Source organism: Panthera pardus, unplaced genomic scaffold, assembly GCF_024362965.1.
Source record: "Panthera pardus isolate Hobbes unplaced genomic scaffold, ASM2436296v1 HiC_scaffold_21, whole genome shotgun sequence".
Taxonomy (NCBI): Eukaryota; Metazoa; Chordata; class Mammalia; order Carnivora; family Felidae; genus Panthera; species Panthera pardus.
Genome location: NW_026526777.1, coordinates 32395910 through 32422330, shown reverse-complemented (window position 1 = coordinate 32422330; position 26421 = coordinate 32395910). Strand labels below are relative to the sequence as shown.

The 26421-nt window shown below is 34.4% G+C and overlaps 1 protein-coding gene across 1 annotated transcript in view; it reads right to left on the bottom strand.

The window, feature by feature from the left end:
- DENND1B (DENN domain containing 1B) overlaps nt 1-26421 on the bottom strand; it is a 260225-nt gene that overhangs the window by 154610 nt on the left and 79194 nt on the right. The window contains exons 4-5 of the mRNA XM_053909094.1: nt 5308-5357; nt 3217-3336 (exon numbers count right to left, since the gene is read on the bottom strand). Of these exons, the coding sequence (XP_053765069.1) occupies nt 3217-3336; nt 5308-5357 (170 nt within the window). The remainder of the gene's footprint in view (nt 1-3216; nt 3337-5307; nt 5358-26421) is intronic.

The following is a 26421-nucleotide window of genomic DNA, read 5'->3' as shown; positions in this document are numbered from 1 at the left end:
TAGGCTTCACGCTCAGTGCAGAGCCCAAAGCAGGGCTTGAACTCATGACCCTGAAATCAAGACCTGAGCTGAGATCAAGAGTCAGATGCTTAAACAACTGAGCCACCCAGGTGCCACTCATTATTGGTATTTTTAATTCCCTTATTATTGTTGTCATCTAACAAAAGCTTCCATCATCATACAAAGATGCCAATCTTTTTGGCCTCAAGATTCAATAGTAGGGATGGATATAAAAGCACTCATAACTACAGTAATTTTTAAAAACCAACAATATTTTCTTCTAGTACATTTAAAGTTTTATCCTTCCTTTCAATAATTATAAAGTTAAATCTAAACTGGGGGGAGACCTGGTCTAATTCATAGGCAAACCAGGACCCAGAACACCATTATTCTCCTTACTATAGCATTTAAGAGATTTGTTAAAATTATTTTCAAAGACATACATTAATTACTATTAAGCTATTTTAATAGCTTAAAATAGGTATTTACCTATAATAATTTTTAATGTTTATTTATTTTTGAGAGAGAAAGAGAGACAGAGACAGAGCACAAGTGGGGAAGGGGTCAAGAGAGAAGGAGACAGAGAATCTGAAGTAGCTCCAGGCTCTGAGCTGTCAGCACAGAGCCCGACGCAGGGCTGGAACCCACGAGCCATGAGATCATGACCTGAGCTAAAGTTGGACACTCAACCAACTGAGCCACCCAGGCGCCCCAACAACTTTCTGAATACACTGCTGAATTCCACTAAGTTTTAATTCTTTTTCACTATTAAAAGTAAATAGCTCTCTAATTTACTGGCTATTCTCTAATCTGGCTATTCTCAACAGAGCACATTGCCTTTTAGGACAAAGATTCTGTTATGCCATTAAAATCTTGAGATGGCAGTCTTTTTTAAATTGCCTAGGAAAAACTAAGCTGGAGAATAGAAACTTGTCAATTAAAGACTCTCCCCTATTTTTTTTTTTCATAAAGCCTTGATACCTATTTCTTATCTACCAGAAAGCACTGTCACATGACAAAAATAAATGAACAGATACAGATGAAAAAGGAATATTTTTTAAACATAAAATAACCCAGTAATGCAGATTGTGAAAGGTTTTCTTTATTGGCATGTATGATTTTACTCTTTCATTAAATGTATGTAATATAACTTTATTTTCTGCGGGTCAAACTATTCCTAATCCAAAAAGTACTACAACACTCAGATGTTTTTCTACATATACAAGTTTGACAACAATAACTCGATTACTGTAACTTTTTTAGAATCTTCTTTCTCCAAATTAATGACCCCTGGTTTGGAGACATGAACACTATACCAGTCATTCACGAATTTAACAAATAGCTATAGTGCTTTTTTGTGTAAATATTCTGAAGTGATATTGGCTTTCCTAAACTTAAGCAGATATTTCCAAGAATGTTTATTCTATAAGCACATTTGTAGGGACTATTCTGAATATCTAAGAACGGTTTGCTAATTATGAATAGGTTCAGTGTATTCAAAATATTTTAACAGTTCAACACGAAGACAAAGGTTCATAATCTTTAATTATCCATATCAGGAACTCATTTCAGAGGCAATGCGGTAAGTTGTAAAAATGCAGGTTCAAATATTACAGAAAAATGATGTCTGTAATTTACTCTCAAGTGGGTCAGCAAAAACAACCCTAAGAGAAAGAGAGAGAAAAAGAATTTGCTTGTGGGTGTATGTGTACTGACAGGGACGTAGAGGAAGGAGAGAGAGAAGCATGTTAACAATTGTGAATCTGGTTGATGTATATACAAGAGTTCACTGTAGTATTCTTGAAACTCTTTTGTAAATTTGACATTTTAACGAAAAATCTTAAGATTGACAGAGAAAAATTAGAAGGACATACAGCTTTTGGTCTTTCTCTGACAGGACAAACCTGTCTTGGACAGAGTAGATAAGGTTATACCCCCCTTTTGAAACTTCAGCATGAAACACAATGATAAAAGGAGCTTTCCCAACCCATTTTCCACACTGTCACCCCCACTCTCAATGCACAACCAACCAGCTTTAAATTGTAAGAATCGCAACCTCTAGTTTGAAGCATAATACTCGTCCAGATAAAACATAATTACTTGTAAAACAGTTAAGCATTTACTTTCAAATAAAGATTGAAGAAAATTCTCCAACTCTAACAAATGTTCTGAGTGAATTTAGAACCTAAAGCACAAAGAATGCTATGAATGTAGCTAAACAGCAAACGAACATCAAATTTACACCAGAGCTTTCTTTGCAATATTTTACTATTAAATGTTATTTCTTTTCCTACAAGCATTTCTATAGAATCTAGCTTGACCAAAATCCATATTATAACCACAGTATAGAATCTTATTTTTGTGGAATACATCTGGATTTCAGATTCATCAAGACATACTAAAGGGAAGCTAATTTTTAGGTCCCTTCCTTGTCAACAGCCAGCATCTCAAAACCCCAGGTCTACCAAAAGGAGACACATTCTTAACTACATATTGAGGCAAGCAGATGATGTAAGCAACTGAAGCAGGACAGGCAGGACTGGTGACAAACTAGCAAACTCATGGCACAACTACAAACCTGCTGCTTAGTTCCAGCTTATTGCTGCTGCTGGGAAGTGCAAGACCAGAATTAGCAGTCATTCCCATTTGGCAAAAGAAATCAGAAACTTGAATTTTCGGCAAAATTTTACTACAATGTATAAAGTTAGAAACATCTTCAAAATGTTTAAAACATCACAGGACCAATAAAACATCTCTGAACATTTCTGACCCAGAATCACCAGTTTATAACCGTTGCCCTAAAGCAGTAACTTAACTTTCAAAAATACAAGTTCTGGATCAGTGGTAGAAAAGAGCATGCATTACTGTCATTGCCTTTCTTTGCATCTTATTTCACAGATGACATATATATTATTTGAACTCACATCTAAATATTTAATTTTCCAAAACACAAACCCACAAAAACTAATCGCAAAAGAGTGAATTCTTCCAAAAAAATTTTACTGTTACTGGTAAATCTTTAAGCCTAACTGATACTATATATAGAAAATAAAATTATTTTTCAACTTACTTAGATCTAGAGAAAACATATAAGCAAAAAAATATTATACACATTATTTTTAAGCATCCTAAGCACAACAAAGTACCAAAGAAAGGCACCGTTAATGATTAATACATCCAGTTTTGGTTTGTTTTGGTTTTACTACAAATACTCACCTAAGAATGCACAAGCAAATTTTGCCTCCTGATGTGAGTCTGCAGAATCCAAATCTCTGTTTACTTTCAATGTCTGTCAGTACAAAGGTAAAGTGCTGTCCAACTTGATTCTGGGATACTCTAAAACACAGCAATATTATAAAACTTTAATGTGTCTTTTGCGTGAGAATTTTCTTAAAGAAAAACAAAACAAGAATATATTTACATGAGGCACTGGTTTCACCTTCCCAATCAGTTGGTTCTCAAATCTAGAACTAGGTTCTAAAACCAAAATGAGTGTGAAATGTGTAAACGAAATCATGAGCTGAATATCACAGTAAGTTGTAACATCTTACAGGCTGAGCAATTAAACATATACAGACTCACCCCTTAGTAGGGAATCATAAGGTATTTCACCGTAAGCTGGCACATGCCTGAAAGTACTTACAAAATATTTCAAAAATCTGAAAATACTCTTACTGAGACCATGGAAGTGAGAACCAAGACACGATGACTGATTCTGCTCAACTCCTGCCTCTATTTTCATGATTTTATTTTAAAATTGCTTAGACAGCAAATCAGGTTGCTTTAGAATCCAATGGCAGCCCCTACCAACTCTGTTTCATTGCTTCTTCTGCTGACATTCTCACCCAGTAAAGTACCATAAAAATTACTATTGGCATTTTTTTTAGCATTCTCTTCTAGAGCTATCCATACACTGAGTAGATTTCCAAGCGCAAAACAAGAGTGCAATTTCTACAGAAAAAGCTTACTATGAAGAATTTAAGTGAACTGTGACCTGAGTATCAGGCTATCACACATACTCTGTGTCACACTGCAGTGTAAGGTGCAATGTAAATTATTACACTGAATCTTTATCAGCATTTGAACTATAGAAATACATTTCCTGTTACTGACTATAATCTTGCCCTTAGACAACCATAACTGAACATCTGCTTCCTTGTCCCCAGGTAAGATATCCATCGCACCGAAAATTTGGGTTTTGAAACAGCCACAGGAATTAGGTAAAAAGAAGTAAGTTACTTTACTACTATAGCCTGCCAATACTACAAATTGCCTTCAATTGTCAGGAAATCCTGTATTTCAAGTGCTGCACATTTACCAAACACACTTTGAAGTGGACGGTTTTGAAAACAATTTCACAAACTTCAAAAACAACCTCTAGTGCCTGCTGTGCCCTCTAGTGCTCAATGTTCACAATATACTTTCGAGAGCTTTTCTTCGTTTATTTTATCTTTGCTATTAGTTTGAAAATTGCAAGTTTAACAAGCACAATTTACTCTCCAGAAAGGAGGTAAAACAAGGGGTATCGATACTTATTAGTATCAATTAGCCCATCATTCACAACGCATGATCTTAAATATTGTAAATTTCAGATTTTTACTCATCTTTACTTCAGCAAAATATTTTCTGAAAATAAATTTTCCTTTAAAACCCCCCATATCATACTGTTAAAAAAACTGATAATAGGGTGTGAAAATCACGTGAGAAACAAGTGACCCGTTTTTACACTCAAAGGCCCATATACTCTGTGAAATTCCAACTACACACAGGTAATACTCTATTCATTCAGTATTTGTTCAGTAAAATACAAACATAATGAGATTTTCAAAACTGCTGGGAGGGTTTCCCTGCAGCCTTCCATAATATTGCACTATTTCTATACAGCTATTCTTGGGAGACAACTAGTCATGGGTTTTACAATATCACACAGATGGTCTTTTCAATTAGGGTGAAGTGAGATAGAAACCAGGATATATACATCTCATTTTAAAAGACACAATTCTAAGGCTCTGATTAAGGACATAGTGATATTTTTTTTCTGCAGGTGCTTACAATATGTACCTGAAGAACAAAAGGAAGAAATGGATCCTTAAGACTCCTAACTGGCCACAGTGGAGAAAACAAAAGATATAGTGATGTAAAAAGGCTACTTCTCTCCAAATATTATTTAATTTTTGTGTTGTTGTTAGAAGCGGTGAAGAGAAAGACATTTCTTTTTACTAAAAAACACATGTCATCATTTTAAAGTGCTCACTAAGATGAGTTGAAGTTACTTTGAATGATGGCTTATATACCCTTATACCGTACCTTTCAATGTCAAAGGGGAAACAGAACTTGGGCACACTCTGTAGTACTTCCTGCAAATGCAAATTAAAAAAAAAAAAGCTTTAGAATATTTTAAAAGATGCAGTTAAAACTTTTCTTGAGACATTTTCTAGGGAGGAAAAAAGTTTGTTTTTTTTTTTCCTTAGGAAAAATAGCACAGGTTCCTAGACTAAAATAATTGATTATTAAAAAGGAATTAAGTTGGTGCTTTGGCAGATTGCACTGACAATGCCACGGAAGCCCCAGGAGGGAAAGGCCTGGCCTGAAGGGTATTAACACCCTTCACATCCCCGCTGGGATTCCCTTCAACAAGGCCATATGGATTTTACAAGAAGCACCACACCATATGGGTAAGCTACGTCTGCTGCTACTTGTACCACAGACTAGCCACAGGGACTTCTGACAGATCCTGGCTCAAAAATATAAATGTTGTTTCAATTAAAATGCAGGCAGAGAAAAGGGAATGAAGTTGGCAGCAGAATGAATTACTGAGAGGTAAAACAACGCTACATGTCCCATAGTAAAATGGTTAAAAAAAAAAAAAAAAGACATTCTATGGCTAAAGAAACACATGTATATGTTTCTCTCAGTAAATTCAACAAGAGTAACATCAAGTTTATCTCAAATAACATTCTTTAAAAAAATGCGTACCTAAAAATAAGCCTTTACATTTAAAACAACATACCTTCTATTCTATGTATTTTTGTTTATGAATTGTCTCATATGAAAATCAATGTTTTAACTGAGCACAGAAAATAACCTATTGATTTTGAAACCGGCAGTGATTTTATAGTCATTATAAAATAATTTTAAAAGCTTTTGGAAGTCATACTCGTTAACAATCATAATAAAATACAAATAATGGACGCTTGGCAAAAAACTGAGAAAGATCTATTTTGTCATATATGAAAAACAACTAAAAATTAACTCTGATTCTAAACTTAAACTTTAGAATTGAAGATCACATCATATAAGTTCAAAGCCAGGTAACTTTACAAGACAAAGCAGAGATTGAGGAGAATGTTTCCTATCAAAAAGAAAAAAAGAGCAAATATCTTCAGGCAGTAGTCACCCCCATCAAAACTACCACCTCTTTACCAATAAAATTTGCGTCCAGAGAAAATATTAATATCTGAATATTTAAATCCTCTGCAGAAACATAATACTGAGTGTTTTAAAGTAGAATCTATTAAGTTCTTTTAACCTGTAGACTATAATGAGGTATTAATTAATAACATCACATTGCAAAATTCCAATGGCAATACCTATGAAAGCTTCAAGAGCCTTACGACGCTAAAGCAGAAAGAAAAGCATCATGTAAAAAAGCAACCTTCTACCTTTAGGGAAGGGTACCCTGGTTTGCTTATGAACACATACATACCTTTAAAAATATGAGCACAGACCCCATATTTAGAAAAAGCTGTTTGACTATTGAAAGCATTCTGTTACATGTAATTAAAAGAGCTGCTAAACTTTAAATAATTTAAATTACTAAAACTGAAAACAGTTCACTTGACCATTGCTAATCCTTGTCTTGCTACAAAAAGTGAAGCCATTTATCGTATTCACTACGCCTATGAACACTATTTTGATATCCCCCCTACAAAGTTCATATAATTTCTGTAACAATATAGATATTTCAAACTCACTGTCTACTTCTAAATACACCCAAAGTAGTAATATATTTCCCATCAATTTTTTAAGACTCAAATTAAGAAGAATGTTTCCCGGTTAGTTGCTCAATCTTTCACACCCTCCCCCTCCCTCCTTCTACACGCAACACACAGGCACACACTTCTGCAAAACAGCCTCAGCTCGCTTCCCAACTGGCAGAAGCATCCCTCAGGGGACAAGTCTTTAAACCTCCGCACTCTTTAAAATTCAACCAGCCAGCAGGTCTATAGACTAGTGTATAAACAGTATAGACAAAAAAATCCTCTCTCAGCTTATGTCAGTGACAAAGCAACTCAGCAGTTGACTGTTTCTCCCCTGACAGTATAAGCTGGGTTTACACAGATCAATAGCTGAAAGTCCTACCTAGCTCCCAGGGCTCGGTTTTCTTCCTTAATTACAGGTGCTATTCAAACTGAAGTTAAAAAAGAAAAGACAGAGAGACAGAGAGAGTGAGAGAGAGTTGAAGGGAGGAATAAGATACACGCAAATGGGTTTTTTTGGGGGGGATCCTTTCAGCAATAATGTTAATTGGAAATTATACTTTTATATGCATTGGAAGTGTTCATAAAGTCTGATATTTCCATCACAAGGTGATTTTGATATCAAACACACACGCACAGTTCTGAATTGGGATCCATAGATTATGTAAAAGATTTAAGATCATACTCTTCAAAAGTTTTGTTTCTCTGTTCTCTACAGGCTTTGTTTTCAGGCAATACCTGATTTCCTTGGCCAAGAAAAATTATTTGAGTTTTCCGGATCATCTTAAATCTCTCAAATATATTTTATTTTTATATAAAAAGAACACATTGACTAAAATGTTAAGTGTTAAAAATAGTAATAACAAAAAGAATAAAGTAGAATATACAATTATGAATAGCAAAATACAAAGGGCACAACACATATATATGCATATGCCCTAAAAACAACACATCTGCTGTCCTATAAATGACTGGAAATAAGGACTGATGAAAATTTATACATTGGGGTGGGTGTTTTTGGTACTGTATCCCACATTTGTATTAATAAGCTGTACAGTCAAATAAAGGAGAAGAGAGTAAACTGCTAGTGTTAGAGGGGTTTATTAACTCTTTATCCCACAACACTACTGTTCAACATTACAAATTAATCAAATAAAAGGGGGAAAAGCATTTAAGAATCTACTTTTTGAAAAAACTAAAATATGTAGAGTCTACCTCCTGATGAAAGTTCAATAATTACAAATGTCTTGGAATTTCTCAGAGAAGAATCTAAGATGAAATGAGTCATGTCGTTGTTGACATCACTAATTGTTTTTCTTCCTTCTCCACTACTTCTTCCCCTGCCTCCAAGGTTCTACACCTCCTCTCTTCCACACCAATAAGGTGTATCTGCCAAGGCAATTTCGTTTTCACCCAAGGTTCCAGTACAACTACCAAATCTCATCGTCTTGCAGTTTAGATATTTCTGACTCAGGGATTATATATTTAACTACTCTGCAGTACCAATTTCTGACACCTCAAATTCAGAATATGCAAAACTGAAGTAATTCTTTTAGTTGTAGTCCTTATCACCTAGAAGAGCAGCAACACCTACCCAGTTACCCAAACCAAAACATGGTGGTTGTCTAGACCCCTTCCCTTTCCCGATTCCCAAATAAAATCAGTCATTCTTCAAGTCCTCTTAATTGAATTTCATAACTATCTTCTTCCAGAGGTCCTCAATGGGAGGGCAGTAAGAATTAGAAGATAAGGTGTTAAGAATCAAACGGGAAGGTCCTTCAAAATACATTTGATCACCCACACTCTAGGGCCATAAGGGTCTTGACTCTTTAACTTAGTTTGAATACCATCCATAATTAAGAAATAAGACTAACTGTATCAATGTAGGGTGCTTAATATATAAGGAATAGTTATTCTTTCACTGCAAAAATGACAAGGTCGATTTGTTCAGGACAGGTTAATTCAACATCCTCTTTGAGGACCCAGGAATCTGCTGTCCTGCTTTGTTGTCCTGAGTTTGTTGGTTTTGTCCTCAGCTACCTCTACTCATGGTCACGAAATAAGCTGCCAGAGTTCAACACACCACATGAAGACACAGCAGTGTCCAGGGAAAGAAGCATTTCTTTCTGTTTTCTCTTCTTATCAGAGGAAACCTTTCCCAGAAGCCCCACAGGCTGACTTTCCCATTATATTTAATTAGCCAGAAGGTCAGAGCCGCTCCTAAACTAATCACTGGCAAGGGAAATGGTGGTCTATGCTTAGCTTAGCCTTGGAGTAGTTAGAAAAAATCAAAATTCAGACTTACTCATTTTCTGCTAACCACGAGGCATGTCATTTAATATAAAGAAGCTGGAGTATCATATTTTCTTTCTTAAGACTCCTTACAAAAATTTTAATCAAGTAATTAAATTTATAACAAAGCTCTCAGGAAAAATATAACACAATATTATATAAGAACAGTTTTCAAATATCCATAATTTTATTCATTTCAGTAACACTTTCAAAATCATTCTGTAGCAACAAGGGGGCTATTTGTCAATTCTAATTTTTCACCAAGGCCATAGAATTCTAAAAAGGTGATTACTTAATTTTGAATATTATTTCCCCAAATAAGTGAAAATTAATTAATACTATGAATTCAATCTGTGCTTTACATGGGGGGAAATCAGCTTTTTTTCTCAAAAGAAGCATGCACTAAGCTGTTCAGTCACAAGCAGGCTGCATAGAGCAGAACAGAGATTCCCACACTGTGCGCAGAGATGTCTCAGGGCCCCACCACAAACTCATGGGGGCACCACAAGATGCCTTACATTTTCAAGGGAAATACAGCTATACTAACAAGGTGGTCAAGCCAGATTGTGTTTTATTACAAGGTAAAATTATATTAACATGGTTAAGTTATACATATAGCCTCTTTAGACACCATCTTCTCATGTTTTTAAAGAAGTTTGTTTAAATTTAGAGAATGTATTTTAAACTTTAAGCCAAGGAATAACCATCAGAATAAATGAACCCACTGTGGAATTTTTCTCTTGGTATTTACTTTTATGTAGTATTTCAATCAGAAATAAATTTCTCTTTCATCATTCCTCCTTAAATTAGGGAAAGCACAGTATGTCTGTGAATTCTGACACTAAAATTACGTAGGCTGGGAACTCAGGTCAAGTTATTTTTCACTTTCAAAAATTAAAAATGAATTTTTATTGTTGGAAGATTTAAGTAACTGCCAAGGAGGAAATACATTTTGCTATAAACATAACTGTGCCATGGAAACACAATCAGTGTTGAAGGATGAAGAGACCTCTGTAGTCTGCAATCATGTTAGTTTTAACCCAATGCCAATGAAAAAGCCGAGATTCGAAGCAGGACAGAGAGATGTTATAAAAATATGTATATTTACAATGAGAAAGGTAGTTTTCCTGGCAAATAAAAAGTATAATATATTTCCCTCATTAATTTAAGAGAAGCATTTAAAAGCTGTGAAAGAAAACCATACATTTAGATATACGAAAATGGGTTTCCAAAGTTTCTTTGTCAAAAATACTACTAAAAATCGCCTTCAAATTTTTATCCCTAGATTAACTCTACCTTTTAATCAAGGACTTGAATAACAATTATACACCGCTAAGAATAAAACATTTAGGAAGACTCCCTTTCTTTTCTAATAACCATATAATGTCTCACCCCTTTCCGATAAATACCTCTTTGTTCATTCACCCCTATTTTAACTAGTAACATTTTCTAGACCAAAGGAAATACATAAAATAGAACATTGCCTATAATATTTATCTGCATTTACAGATACTAAAGCCTTTAAAAGTGAATATCAAGCAGTCATTTAAATCAAGATAAGTAGAATTAAGAGGAGTAGGAAAGGACTTCAATCTTTAGGAAGAAACAAGTTTTATGTCAGTCAACCTATAAGCTACCATGACTTCAATCCACAGCTAGATGTTGTGTAGGGAAAGGAAATAGGATTCCTGAATTTCAGAACTAGGGAGACTTAAGATTAGATCATTACAAAACAGGCACACATAGGCACGCAGGCACGCACGTTAGATGGAAAATCACAGTCAAGGGCGCCATCCTGTAGAGTCCAGCAGTTAATATTCAAAGTCTGGCTCCACAAGATATTGGCTATGTGCTCCATTTACCTCATCTGGAAAATGGGCAGAAGTTATCTATCTTGTAGGACTGAGGATTTATTTGGGGACTTATAGGAGAATTCTGTGAGGATTAAACAGAAATCCACATAAATGATTAGACAATGACAGACATATAAAAACCTCCTAACAACTCTTAGCTCTTTTATTAATTAGTTACTTGTTTTAAGAACTCTTATACATCATATGAATTCCAACAAATATTTACTGAGTAACTGCAACATTAAGGTCCTGTGTTCAATGACCTGTGCCAAAACATTAGCATACTGAGACCTAAAATGATGACAAATATTATACTGAATAATTGATCTGCCTCCTTTGAAAAATTTTAATGTATTTAACATAGGTTCATGTGGATAGGTATATATATGTAGATATAGATTTGAATATATTCTACTATTTCTATACAACCAGCCACAATAAAAGCAGACTCTGTTAACCCTGCAAAGTCATACCATGTGCACATCTGATGATTTTAACATGTTACAAGAGCCTACTTTGGGCTGCCACATTGGTACTTGTTTTGAATTAAAACTATCTTCAGAGAATCATGCCAACAGACATTTTTCATTTAAGGAGGATTTACTAATAAAATTCCTGTTTCATGTACTTATTTATCAATCCACATAATAAAGATTAATTAACAATTCTAGGTAAGGAACTGACCAACTTGAGGAATAAAACTAGCTCCGGCTTTCTTCTACAACCTCAGATTAGGCCTTTCCCTGGCAAAGACACCGTGTTGTGTTTTTGTTTGTTTGTTTCTGGCAAAGATTTTGTTAAGGGTACCCTCAGAAAATATATCCTCTCTTTCCGTCACCGCCCTTTAATAGTGCTATCTCTCTTTGTTCTTCGTTAATCTTGGTTGTATATTTTTCTTCAGTCCGGCAAGACTCTTGATTCAGATTATTTCTGTGGTTCTTCATACCTAGGCCGTGTGCAGATAATCCTCCTGTCATGATGTTCATGACATCTTCTCTATTCACTGTGAGGGTCACACATTAGAGAACTGATTTTTATATTACAGAGGACAACCAGAAAAAGGATATATTCCAGAGCAGTAAATTTTAATTATCTTTTTTTCCTGGTCCTGCCTTAAACCTAGTTCAGAATTATGCCTGAACTGCTAATTTTCCCTAGACAGCGAATCTTGTGACACACCAGATGGGAATCTTGTCATTTGTCTGATTCTTTAAGAAAGAATAGAATCTTTAGTTTAAAGCCTATATCAGGGACTGTACACTTTGAGATGTTTGAAAAATATACCTCTAGATGGGCATTATATCCTGGGAGCAATGGTATATTTATTATTTCTTTTTCCCTTGAAAGCCCATAGAGTCTGTAAAATCACCTAGCAGAAATGTGAATCATGGTATATTTTAAAAATATGGAAAAATCATAATTGTCTCTTTAGCTATTTGGAGGCTTTGTTTGGAAGAATTAAATTATCGTTACACAATTATAAAATATAAACTGTTCTATGAAGACCATTTACTTAAAAGGGTATAGTCTAAGCAGTACTCACATACTGGCAAACTCCATGTGAATTTATTTATATGAATTACCAATATGTTTATATATGTTCATTTACCAAATACTTAATGTGTGAATGGGAATCACAGACAATCACATTATAATGTAATAAGAGCATTGGCAGGAAAAGTGAAAAATACCAGGAAGTCTAGAAGACAGACATATAAACCAAACTGAGAGTGGTGCTTCTGGAGAAGTGTGGTTAAAGTCCCAAGGGAAAAAATCCTATCTAAGTAGAGAAACGAAGGGAGAAGGAGAAACTGGCCAGGCTATAGAATGAGAAGAGGGAGGCAGAAAAGAGGTAAAAATGGTCTTCCCTCATAGGAAAGAATATGTACAAAACAAAAGTCTAAAAATAATGGGGCACCTGGGTGGCTCAGTCGGTTAAACATCCGACTTCGGCTCAGGTCATGATTTCACGGTCCGTGAGTTCGAGCCCCGCGTCGGGCTCCGTGCTGACAGCTCAGAGCCTGGAGCCTGTTTCAGATTCTGTGTCTCCTTCTTTCTGACCCTCCCCCGTTCATGCTCTGTCTCTCTCTGTCTCAAAAATAAATAAACGTTAAAAAAAAATAAATAAATAAAATAAAATAAAAATTAGAAACAGCAAGGACAAAGTTTAGACAAATAGTAAGAGAATGTAGCTTGAGAAATAAGCAGGGGACTGAATTTATAATGCTTTTAGGCAAACTAAGAAGTATGGACTTAAGGCAAAGAGTAGGGAAACCATTCCTCCTGGTTTGCCCAGAACAACTTCACATATATCTTCTCAGAAAATTAGCAATAGGTTCCCCTTTTACTCTCAAAGGTATCCAAGTTATAATTTATTTTAATAGAAATCAGAAAAGTGGTAGCCTGGAGCTATGGGGTAGGGTGGGGTAGGGGATACAATGAGTAACCAGAAAGTGGCAAGGAACTTCCTAGAGTGCTAAGAAGTCTATATATTTAAAGGAATGTGGGTTACACAGGTGTATGCATCTGCCAAAACTCATTTCATTGTAAACTTAAGATCTGCATCATGCCATATAAAAATCATTGGTCAAAAACACCTAATAAATAAGTATCTCAGTTTGGACAGTAAATCATGGTTCACTCTCCCTAAGAAAAATAGGGAAGCTTTGAAGGGTTTAAAATAAGGGAGAGACACAACTGGGCTTGAATTTTAGAGAGATCACTGGCTACACTGTGTAGAATAAATTTTAAAAGGATAAAACTGAAGACTAGGAAATCAGAAGACTTCTGCAATAATCAAGGTGAGTGGTGGCAGCCCGAAATAAGACAGTTATAGCAGCAATGCAGACAAGGGCACAAAATTAAGATACATACGGGAGTAAAGATGGAGACATCAAGAGGGGACTGGATAAACTGTCTGGTGCTTTAGAAATAGCATCTAGCCTACATAAAGACCAAGAAAGGAAATGGCGCTGGTTAAAACATATGGATAAGAGACAGGAGTGACTGTTCTCTTTTCCAACATTATGAAGGATCAACATGATTCTTCATATTTTTATGCTCCTCTCAACAAATACTCTAATATAATATCCCCAGGCCATCAACTAGGTAAATTTTCTCATACAATGATGAAAACACATCATGTCTTTATTTTCCTAAAGATTTATTTCAAGATATAGGTTATAGAGTGTTTAACCACTTCTAATATTATAATCACGATATGTCACTCATCAGTAACCAGAGATAAATGAAGACAGTAGCAAACGAGAAAGTTCTAGTAGTTACAATTACCATGATCAATGGAAATAAAAGAATCTATAAAATCTTTGGGGGCTTATTCAACCTTGGAGCTCCTCTCATGCCTAATCAGAGCCTGGCACACCACTCATGATCTGAAAAAAAAAAACTTGTTGAACTCCTGTTAAGTAACACTGTTTTAGCATCATCAGAATAAATTTGCCTTGGCAGACAGTTCAAGGAAATGTGAGTTAAGAGTCTGCGTGTTTTCTTATTTGATTCTTTTTCTAAATTAAAATATAATAAAATAATTGCTTACTCTGTGCCAGGTTCTGACCTAAGCACTTTACGTATATTACCTCATTTCATCCCTACAACAACTTCTGTTTTGTTTCCTTTTATATGTGGGGGAAAAACAAACAAACAAAAAAAGAAGTCCAAGAGACGGAGTAACTTGTCCAAACTCACATGGCTAGCGAATGCTAGAGTCAGGACTTGATCTCACAGGCTAAAGCTTCTAACCAGTATTCTCCATCATATGTATTTTTTTTCCACTTTGTTTTCATGGAGGTTCCAACATATAATCTGCAGATGTCTAAATTTGATGCCCACTTGGTCTCTGTATGGTGGATATTTCCCATATTTATAAAGAATTAAGATTATATACTTAATATTTCAGAAACAAAGTTCAACCTGGTGTATGGAAAAATAAAGGGGGCCAGGCCAGGACATGAAGGAATCATGGGGAGAAATGAAAATGAGATGATATGTAATTACAAATGTGAGTCTTTCCTGCCCTACCTTGTTCTAGTCCCTTGAAATTAAGTTCTGAGGCAAAAAAGAGAATAAAAGAGAAAAAAAGAAAAAAAAGAGAGAAAAGAAAATGCTGTTTCTACCTACGCTTGTTTATTACTACTGAGAATACCAGATTTACAGTAAAAGCATACATCTAACTCCTTTCAAATAAAAGACTTATAAATAAGGGCTTAAGTTGATTTTTTTTTTCCTTCCAGAGGAGTAAAATACAAAGTAATTAAATTTGAATCCTATTATTTAAAATCTGAAACAAAATCACTGTCAAATATCAGAACAAGGGTCATACCAGAATAAATAAATAATACTAGAGTAACAAGAGCAGCATGAAGTTAAACAAAGTTAATTGTAACAGAGGGAGTCAGTGTTGAGACAGTATTTATCTTGGGCTCAAGTATGAAAATGGGTGGATAGGTCAAAGCTGTCTGTATATGGTCAGATGGACAAGGAAACCTGTAGCTCAGAGAGTAAACACCCTGGACTCGGTTGTATCTTTAAGAATTCTGTTCAATAAAGTTTGCTAGACATTTTTATCCGTTTCAATCTAAAGCAAGAACTAAGTACTTAATAATTAAAATAAAACTTTATTCAGATATAGTCAATAGGCAGGACTATAAATCAAGACCCCTGGAGCTCTGACCATATATTTTAGGTTATCTTAAATTACCCAAGATTTTTCTTTTATAAAAAATGTACATGCCCATAATCTTTAATATGTCAAACTACAATTAAACTTGAAGTCATGGTGGAGTTTTTTTTGAATGAATATTTCTTGAAATTCTAAACAAAAATATTATGAGCTATTATTATTCTGCAAACTTATTCCACCCCACCCATTACAGAACATCCACCTCTTGGAATAAAAATGTAGTTCACACTCTCTGCTGACGTAATCTTTGGCCTCTTGCTGAGATTATAAGTAAAGGTGCCAATTTTGGTTTTAGTTCTTGTAATGCAGAAAATTCTTTCTATGAGAAATTGAACTGTGAACACTGGTTCTTTTCACACACAGAAAGCCACCAAACAGGCCTCACCAAATAGCAATGAGTTTTGATCACTCTTAGTCTAGCCCACTTTGGCATAAATGACCTTAAAGAGAAAACACAATTTCCTGAATCTCTTGTAAAGGATTTGCCTCAATAAACCAGACACTACATATAGTCATTTGATAAACTTTCTCAGTTAAGAAGAAATAATTCTCTTGAATAAATTATCTCATACCTTCTATATATTCCTTACAACGTGTTATTGTATTGGAATATATGGAAACCAAGAGTAATTATAAAAACAGGAGTGGCTTATTTGTAAGCTAGACTAAAATAAATTCCGTGAAGTTAGATTCAACCTTTGGTCAGCTCAAAAGTACTCCTAGAATAATTCTCTCTTTCCCTGAAAATTTTCTTAAAAGTGTGATGTCTTTTCAGCAAGTCTCCATCACTTTTTTAATCATTTTAAAAATTATTTTACACTTATTCATTTTTTAAGAGACAGATATAGAGCATGAGCAGGGGAGGGGCAGAGAGGGAGGGAGACACAGAATCCAAAGCAGGCTCCAGGCTCTGAGCTGCCAGCAGAGAGCCCCACGCGGGGCTCAAACCCACGAACTGTGAGATCATGACCGGAGCTGAAGTCAGACGCTTAACCGACTGAGCCACCCAGGCGCCCCTCCATCACTTCTTATCGCTGATTCTTCTCAGCTGCTGCCACCAGCGATCTCTAATTTCTTCATCTAATAACCTTTTTCCCAGTATTTATCAAACTTGACTTTTCTGCAGTGTGTCACATTTCATTTATTCATGTAACATGCATTTACTCAGTATCTACCAAGCAAAAAAACACTTGGGATTATAAAATGAAAGTGATCTCCCCCTTGACCTAAGGAAGCCCAGGTTTCTCCACAACCACTCTTGCTTACAAGTCTCTTCCTGAGATGTCTTTTTTCCACTTTATCTAGATCTCCTCCCATGAGTACCATTTCTTTTAGAGCTGCTTCATGACTCCTTCTCCATAAGCCTTCTCCATCAGTGGTCTCCAGAGTTCTTCTGTCTTTAGGCTTCACGTCTCGATAGGGAATCTAACCTTACTGCTAAACACAGTGGATGAAAGTCTGGGCTCTCTAGCCAGAATGAGAGGTTCAAAACCCAGGTCATCTACTTAACAGCTATGTAGAACCATGTCATCATCCTTTCCTAAACTCCAGTCAGAGGTTTCCTACTACTTAGAAGACATCGCTACCAGAATACGGGACATATCCAAAATTGAAAACCCCATCCTTCCTTCAAAATATGCTCCTCCTCCTCCTAATGCCTTATTTCTATGCTTTCAGGCTTTTTCTCAATCTAACTTTTTCCAAACTTTAGAATCAGGCAACAAGTTTTCATTCACTATACACAAGCACATCAGAAACTAGTTAAAACCACACGGACCTCGTGTCTGCATTCACCAAAATGACCACTAGACTGCATTGTTGTCTTTTCTGGTCAAATAGGCTAAGGGTAACAATATGTGTTATCACTTAGTACTAGCTTACTATAAGATAAGTTGCAATGTTATCACTTATCTAGACAAAGTGTACATGAATTAACATGTAACTATATATTTGAATAATTTATAATAGTAAAAAATAGTTAATATTTTAAATAGAATATATAAATAGGATATCACAACTGGTTAAAATATTCAATTTTTAACAACCATCAAGTTAATTTCTGAAATTAGATCTATTTAAAAAACCAAACATTAACCAAGTGTTGTGTACTACTTGAAACATTTCTATGAAATATTATACCTAACATTATGTCTTTAAGATTTAAAAAGCCTAACATATGCAAAGTCTATTAAAATGCACATAATTTATCTTACCCAAAATGAAAATATATCTAATAAATAATACTATTCATCTGGCCTCTTTTAGCTCTCCCTTAACATACAAATGCATTCCTTTTCTCCCAAACATAGCAGCTGGGAATGAAAGGAAAGATTTCAAATGATCATTTTCACATCATATTCCATCATCTTTTCATCAGTTTTTCCTAGCTTTTCTTTGAGCCCATTCTTTTACAAGAGGTCTCTTTTTAGATCAATCCATATTTCCATAATCCACACTGCTGTTTCCTCCTCTTCTCCCCAGGGTGGACTAACCCCCACATCCACAACTATGGCTTACAACTGTCATTAAGCCTTACAACAATAACAAGATAACAAAAGAACGGGTGGGGATGAGGCTAGCCAGTACCATATGTTGATCAAGTTCAACACTTTCAGCTAGTAGAGAATGTCTTAAACTTCAAAATTTTAGTAGTAAAATGCTTTTTATATCTACTTATAATCGTATTTTAGGCTTAAATTTTAAACATTAGTAAACAACCTGGGAATACTACTTTAAAAGAGCTTATCATCTGTTAATAATGTACTGAAATGGGGAGGGAAAATGGAAATAACCGAACAAAAAGGTAAGGTGGCAACTTATGGTTTGTTACAGATTCTTGTAACCTACAAGCCTCACTCAACTTACGCCAATTCCTAAAAAAGAAATTTCCCCAAAGCTATTTTTGAAAGCAGTATACAGTTATAAAAAGCAAGATTATTTCAAAGTAACATATTCCATGTGAATTAATATTGACTTTATGTCAATTTTGAAAAATTTTAATTTTTCCCTCAAGTAACATCTGAAACTATGTTACTTTTGTTGCCATTTTTGTTTCACAGTTAACTAATCTTAACTTCTTTTTCAATTAAAAATTAAGAAAATTTGAAATGTAACATTTTGAACTGGCAGACTTTCATGTTTCTTATATCTTATATTTAAATATTATTATATTTCTATATGATTTATTTTATAATATTTATTTCTATAATAAATAAAATTATTTTATATTTAAATATTATCTGATATTTAAATATTGTTTTCCTCTCCTGACTTTGGAAGAATTACTTCTGATTCCTCAGCCTATGTTATGTCACTTTGAAAAAATTATTTCTCAACTGTTCTCTCAAAGATTCAAGACCCCTTATAGAACTAATTCCAGATTTACTTTTGCCACAATAAAAAGTAATTTTCTGTGAAACCACATTTACCTTTTCAATCTGCATCATCTATTATTTTTTCATTTCTGTAGCCTGCCCAGTAATGCCTGATGTGCCAAAATGGGTCTGAATCATTTGCATAATTAGAATATAATAATTAACACTGCCATAAAAATAAATCTAAAAACTCACCTCTAAAGAGCTCATTAAAATAAAACTTATGCACCTTTAAGCAGAAAAATAAAGTCATTTTTTCAGGGGCTCAAATGTTATTATCTAAAATGTATGCAGAAATACTCTTTTCAATAGAAGTTTGCTAGCTTTGCAAGCTTGCTAGCTTGCCGCTTGCTAATAAATACTTCAGCTATTAAGCAAATTTCTAAAATATCGCTTGCATTTTTCCAAATTAGTTTCTCTGTTTGCAATAAAATTTTAAAACTTTAACAGTGGAAAATAGAAGATAACATTCAGGTAAAGTAAGAATGTGATCTCATTTGGCCTCAAGCATTCTAACACTGCATCTACAAAAGAAACAATCATGTGTATATAAAGAAAGATGGATAGAGAGAAAGACATAATTATGGTGATTTTCTTAAATTTAATTTTAGATACTTCCTCCATGCTTGCCAGTTATTTATAATGTTTTATTCTGCTTCTTCTTTAGACAAAAGAATGTACAAAAAAGCTAATGCTGTATCTAAAACACAAATTAAATAAGAAGTAATTGATACTTCAGGGTTAGTTAGATCACTGATAAAATACTGAACTATGAAACAAAGTATGCAAGCATTATATAATTCTCTTATATCAATCATATCTCTTTCCAAAATTTTACTTAATTAAAAATTAAGGAATCAATTTACCTTAGAAATATGTGTCCATATATAATACATACGCTTATAAGGGCAGTTAAAAATTAGCCATCACACATCAAAAATTGGTATAAGACATTTCATCCTTCCCAGTTAGAAAAACAATAGTTGGTATAGAATGCAATTATTTCTTGTGTGTCTGATGGGATCAACTGAATAGTTAAAAATGACATAATCAAGTCCAAACAAGCAAAAAACAATTTCTAATTTTTAAATATCTGCATTTAAACATTTATTGTGAATATAGTCAGATCTAATAGATTATTTTCAAATAATTTACATCTTTATAACTGATGCAAGAAACAAAATTATAGAATGTCCAGCTACCAATCTACTTCAATTTCAAATCATAAAAGACTTTATTTGTTCTGACCAAATCCTTTTAAAATCATTAAAAGAAGAAATACAGTTGACCCTTGAACAATGCAGCGGTTAGGGGCACTGAACTCCCATGTAGTAGAAAATCCACATATAACTTTTTACTCCCCCAAAACTTAACTACTAATAACCTATTATTGACTGGAAGACTTACTGACAACATAAACAGTCAGTTAACACATATTTTGCATGTCACATGCATTATATACTTTATATTACTTGTAATATATACGTGTATATACTATACTTATAGTGTATGATGTACATTACTATATATTACTTATGATGTACATACTGTATATTACAATAACATAAGCTAGAGAAAAGAAAATGTTATAAAAAACAGAAGAAAGAGAAAATACATTTACAGTGCTGAACCTTACTGAAAATAATCTGCATATAAATGGACCTGTGCAGTTCAAACCCATGTTGTTCAAGGGTCAGCTGTGTTTCTTCTTTGGTAGATGTGTAAAAAAATTTTTTAATAAAGAACAGGCATTCTTCCTAAACCATGCAGACTAAAAATGAGACATCACTGAACATGAAAAGAAAATTGTATATGGTGCTGAGTATATTTGTTTTGGGACCTGCTAACTGGCTGGCTACCTGCAGTTGTAAAAGACCTATGAAAATACAGCTGAAGGGTTATAATTTAATATGTTTTTCTGTTATTGTATAATATATAGTTTCTCACTACTCTTCACTCTTAGAACTGTCATTCAAACTGTTTCCAGACAATTCCTCCCAAGATTTGCTTTATGGAATTTTTATTACTGTTGTAATTTAGAATTATCATGTAATATGTGCACTTTTCTCAAAGCATTTCTAAATGCATTTTTATCACCTAGCATGGGAGCACATACTATGTTGTCAACATATGCTGAATTTCAAATTTTTTTTTGAATTTTAATTTTTTTTAACCTTCTCTAGAAAGGTTAAAAAAGAGAGAAGGAGCACACAAGTCAGGTATTTATCATGAACAAATAGTCATGGAGCTGCTAAATTTTCATGACTAACCCCTCTGCTAAGCAACATCTTTTCATTCATATTTTGATGAATCTCTGTTATATAACATCAGTGTGAAATCTGTCTAAATTTAATATTCTATACTATTCTTAAATCCATTTCTCTTAGATTATCTTGTTCCTATTTTTCTAAGGTTAAGATAACCTATCATGAGATTATTCAACTTCCCTTGGTCTATCACTCATTTATCTAGTCATTCAAAAGCCATTCATTCATATTATGTACCAGCCACTGTGCTAGATGTTAGAATTGAAAAATGAGAAGATTCTGCCCCTTGAAACTTAAAATACACACACACACACACACACACACACGCACATGCACACACACAAACACGGAGATAGACACGTTCAAAAAGGAAATATAACTGTAGAATATAGAGGTATACCCAAGAAGCTATGGATGTGCGGACAGGCTGCTTTGGAGGTCAGGAGAGCCTTCAAAGAAGAATTAATTTTCAAGCTAAGATTTAAGAGTAAGTAAAATTGGACACAATGAAAGAAAAAAAAGAATGGAAATGGGCAGTAAAAACAGAACTGCCACACGCAAAAATAAGAAATGGGACCTGGGAAAAGCCAGGGACATGGTATGAAGAAAATTTGATCATGTCCTCTCATTTGCTGAATGCCCACCCAAGGGCTTCATACAGACCTTAAACCCTGCACTGAATCCTGTGAAGTAACTATCATGTCATTCATTGCAGAGGATACTTGTTTCATGGAACAAGGCATAGAACTGGCAAAATTCAAACTCCAATCTATACCATAAAATGTATATACAAGTCTTCTAATTTAATGCAAGAAATAAAATTCTAAAGTCTCATGCTATCACTCTACTCCAATATCAAATCATGACATTCATTATTGTGTCTTCCAATATACTATGGTGCCATACTCAGTTACCCTAACTATACATATATACATACACACACACATGTATACACACACACACACACACATACACACACATACACACACACATATATATGTATATAGCAGTGTCTTCCAGTCATTCTTTAAAAGATGACCACATTAAGGAAAATACTCAGTGGTCAAGGAATAAGGCTTAAAGATCACCCACCATGCACTCCTCCTAACTATCAGCATCTCGAAAGGAATCTCAGAATACAATCAGAACATGAAACTGATGCCACAACTATATTCTCTTCCTAAACATCCTTCTACTGCCAGCTTAGAGACCTGTAAACTGCCTTCTCTTCAGTGGTACCCTAAAAGCTGGTCTCTGACAACCTTCAATCCCAAAAATAATCAATGAAAATTCACACTCTTCCAGCATACCAGTTTAACTGTCACTATTCTATATGTTCCAGCTAACAATAAATCTTGGTAAAGCAAAAGGCAATATTGTAGACAGGACCTATGCAAAATATACAGGATAAACTTCCCTTTCTCGCATCCCATTACTCCCTTTTCCTCAAGTCATGTCAGGGTAGGAACAACAGTAAAGAAGATATAAGAAACAAAGGTGCTTTCAACATTCCTGACACTGAGTATTCCTAGAATACTGTATTCTTCCAAACCAGCCCCTGCCATCTGTCCTTCATTTTTTCCACCTTTTTTAAAGAGGAAAGCACACTTTATCACCACTGCCCAAAGCTAAACTTTCCACTTGGAGTTGTGATGCATTCTCATACTTACAGCCTGTGTATTAGTATCCTAGCACATACAGTATGTTTCATGATCAATTTAATTTTGTCTCCCCTACTGGACTGTGAGGTCTTTCGGAGCTGGGAACTTCTTATAGTTATCCTTATTCGTCTAGTATTAGAAAAAAATAACGCATAGTGTATACGCAAGTAGTATCTGTCATCTTGCCATCTCTGCTAATTCTTGCTATAAAAACAATCAACTCCTAGCTTCTATCTTTAATCTTTCCTTTTAAAATGGCTTCTTGCTATTTTATGTAAACATGGTCTTCCCTCCTCAAGCCTTTTAATCAAAAGCTACAAAAAGTATACTACATATTGCCACCACTGGGAGAATTAGTCTAAACTTACTATCTCCTCTTCCTTACTAACCACTAAACTCTTGGCTTCTTTAAGTGTGCAACGTCTTCCTTCACAGACTTTCTACATTACATTGTTAGTAATTTTCAGGGCATTTATTACACCTAGCCTTCTGTTTCAATTATATGTAGAAGTGAATACTGTAAAAACAACAAACAACGATTTGCTCCTGCATCCCCATGTATGCAGGGAAAAACTGAAATTCAGAGAGAAAGAATTATTTCCTTCAAGTCACACATTCAAGTCAGTCTTCTACTGTCTAGTAGAAGACAGAATGATAGTTCACTTTTGACTCTTAGCCTGATCTTCCTTTCCCTGGAAGGAAAGCTTCCTGGAAGGTAAGGACTATACATCTTTTGTTTACAACCTTATGCTGCCAGACCAGTACCTTGCAAAACAAACAAAAATGTATTACATAGATAACTTCAAGACAGCTTTTGCTACGTGTTAATCACCTAGGTTACGTTCATTTATTCAGTATTTGGCAAAATTTTTCATTTCTTTTAAGAGTAGACCCAAAAACAACTAAAAAGGCCTTGCAAAATATAGCATTACTTTCACCTTCAACTTCCTACATATCTCTATTATCTGTTCACTATATATAGTATACCTAAAAAAAAAAAAAACCCAAATTTTTGGTGTTTGTGAATCTATTATGCCTATAATTCAGAAAGGCTTTTCCTCTTATTAAGTTACTGAATCATATCCTTATCTCTAGGGAGTTTCAATAAACTAGATTACAAAGTCTCATAAATTAAAGAAACTCCTGCACAGATGTTTGTTGCAGTTTTATTCATCATTGTCAAAACTTGGAAACAACCAAGATGTCCTGCAGTAGGTGAATGGAAAACTGTGGTACATACAGACAATGGAAAATTATTCAACACTTGAAAGAAATGAGCTATCAAGCAATAAAAAGACATGGAGGAAGTTTAAATGCAAATTACTAAGTGAAAGAAGCCAATCTGAAAAGGTTACATATTTTATGATTCCAACTATATAACATTCTGGGAAATGCAAAACTATGGAAAAAATAAAAAGATGAGTGGTTGCTAGGGGTGGGGATGGCAGGAAGAGATGAACAGTCAGAGCACAGAGAATTTTTAGGGTAGTGACAATAGCTGTATGATATTATAATGATGAATACATGTCAGTAGACATTTGTTCAAACCCACAGAATGTACAACACCAAGAGTGGACCCTAAGGAAAACTACAGACTTTGGGTCATTATGATAATTCTATGTATGTCCATCCTTGGTATGGCATAGAAGGCATCAATCTGGTGAGTGATGCTGATAATGGAAGAGGCTATACATGTGGGGGAGCAGGAGGCATATGGGAAATTGCTGTATCTTCCTCTCAATTTTGTTGTGAATCATAATGTCCTCTCAAAAATAAAGTCTTTTTAAAAAGTTTTTAATAAAGGATCTCTGTTCTGAATGGTTTATAGAGATATGTACATAAAGTGAATATCCCCAAAAGTCCTATAAAATAAGAAAACTGAACTTCTAAAACTTCAAGTGGGCTAGCTGTCAAAAAAAATTCTTAAAGAATTCAAATTCACATGAGTAAGGTCAATCTTTAGCACACTTATCTAGGTTTATCATTTGGTTTAATACATATAGCTGTCTTTTATTTATCAATGTTAAATATAATACAAGCATACATTTATTCTCCCTGGGCTTTTCTTCCCTAAACTCATGCAGGTGTACTGAACAAATAAGCTAACATGATATAATGTTTAAGGTTATAGACATGCAAATTTCTATTATAAAAAATGCAAATTTCTATTCAACTACATTGAATCATTATTTTGGTAAACTTATTTCAACAGTAATTACATTTTGTTATATATCTGCTTAAACAGAATTTCCAAAATCTTTAGGTTACCAAAATATTAAACTGCTATTGAGTTAATTAATGTATAATTATTGGATGCCCAGATAATTCCTAAGAAAGAGTATAAAAATATTGGATTACTAAGCATAATTTAAGTCTGTAATTTTCTCATTTTTGTATGCTATAAAATAGTTATGCTTTGGGCCATGTTAACAAATGTGCTCATTTTCCCCACTTTACAAAGATGTACATGGAATGCGTGTGGTTTCAGAAAGTTGTATTATGGGTATTCATGAGGTCTGGTAGTCTGCTAACATGTTTGTGTATGCCATAAAGTTCTCAGTTATCCACCCCTCAGAGTTTTTCTTTTTCTATGAAATAGAAATTACTTAGGTTAAAAGTTATCATTAATGAGTATTTAAGATTACACGAGAGGAGTGCCTGGGTGGCTCAGTCAGTTGAGTGTCCCATTTCAGCTCATGTCAGGACCTCGCTGTTCGTGGGTTCGAGCCCCAGGTCAGGTTCTATGCTGACAGCTCAGAGCCTGGAGTCTGCTTTGGATTCTGTGTCTCCCTCTCTCTCTCTGCCCCTCCCCCACTCATGTTCTGTCTGTCTCTCTCTCTCTCTCAAAAATAAACATTAACAACAAAAAAAGAGACTACACTAGGAACAACAGTGTCCGATAAATACAACTGTGTATATGCTTTTGTTTTCAAAAATAGTTTTGTCCTGAAACAGCACTTCTTGGGCTTTTTTACCTCCTATATTCTTGGAACTTATTGAGGATGGTAAAGAGCTACTCTATATAATATTTATTATATATTATTATATAATAATATATTACTGAATATTGAATACTGAAACCACATTAGAAACTAAAGCGGATAAATTTTTAACAGATATAGGAATTGATCTGAGGACAGCAATCTGAGATGTGCTACATGTTAAAACAACATAAAAGTAATGGTCATGATGATGATGAAATTAGTTTGGCCTTGCAGATCTCTGAGATATGTCTTAAAGTGTCAGTTGTTCTGAAACATGAGAGGCCACAATTACATCAAACTCAAAATGTGAC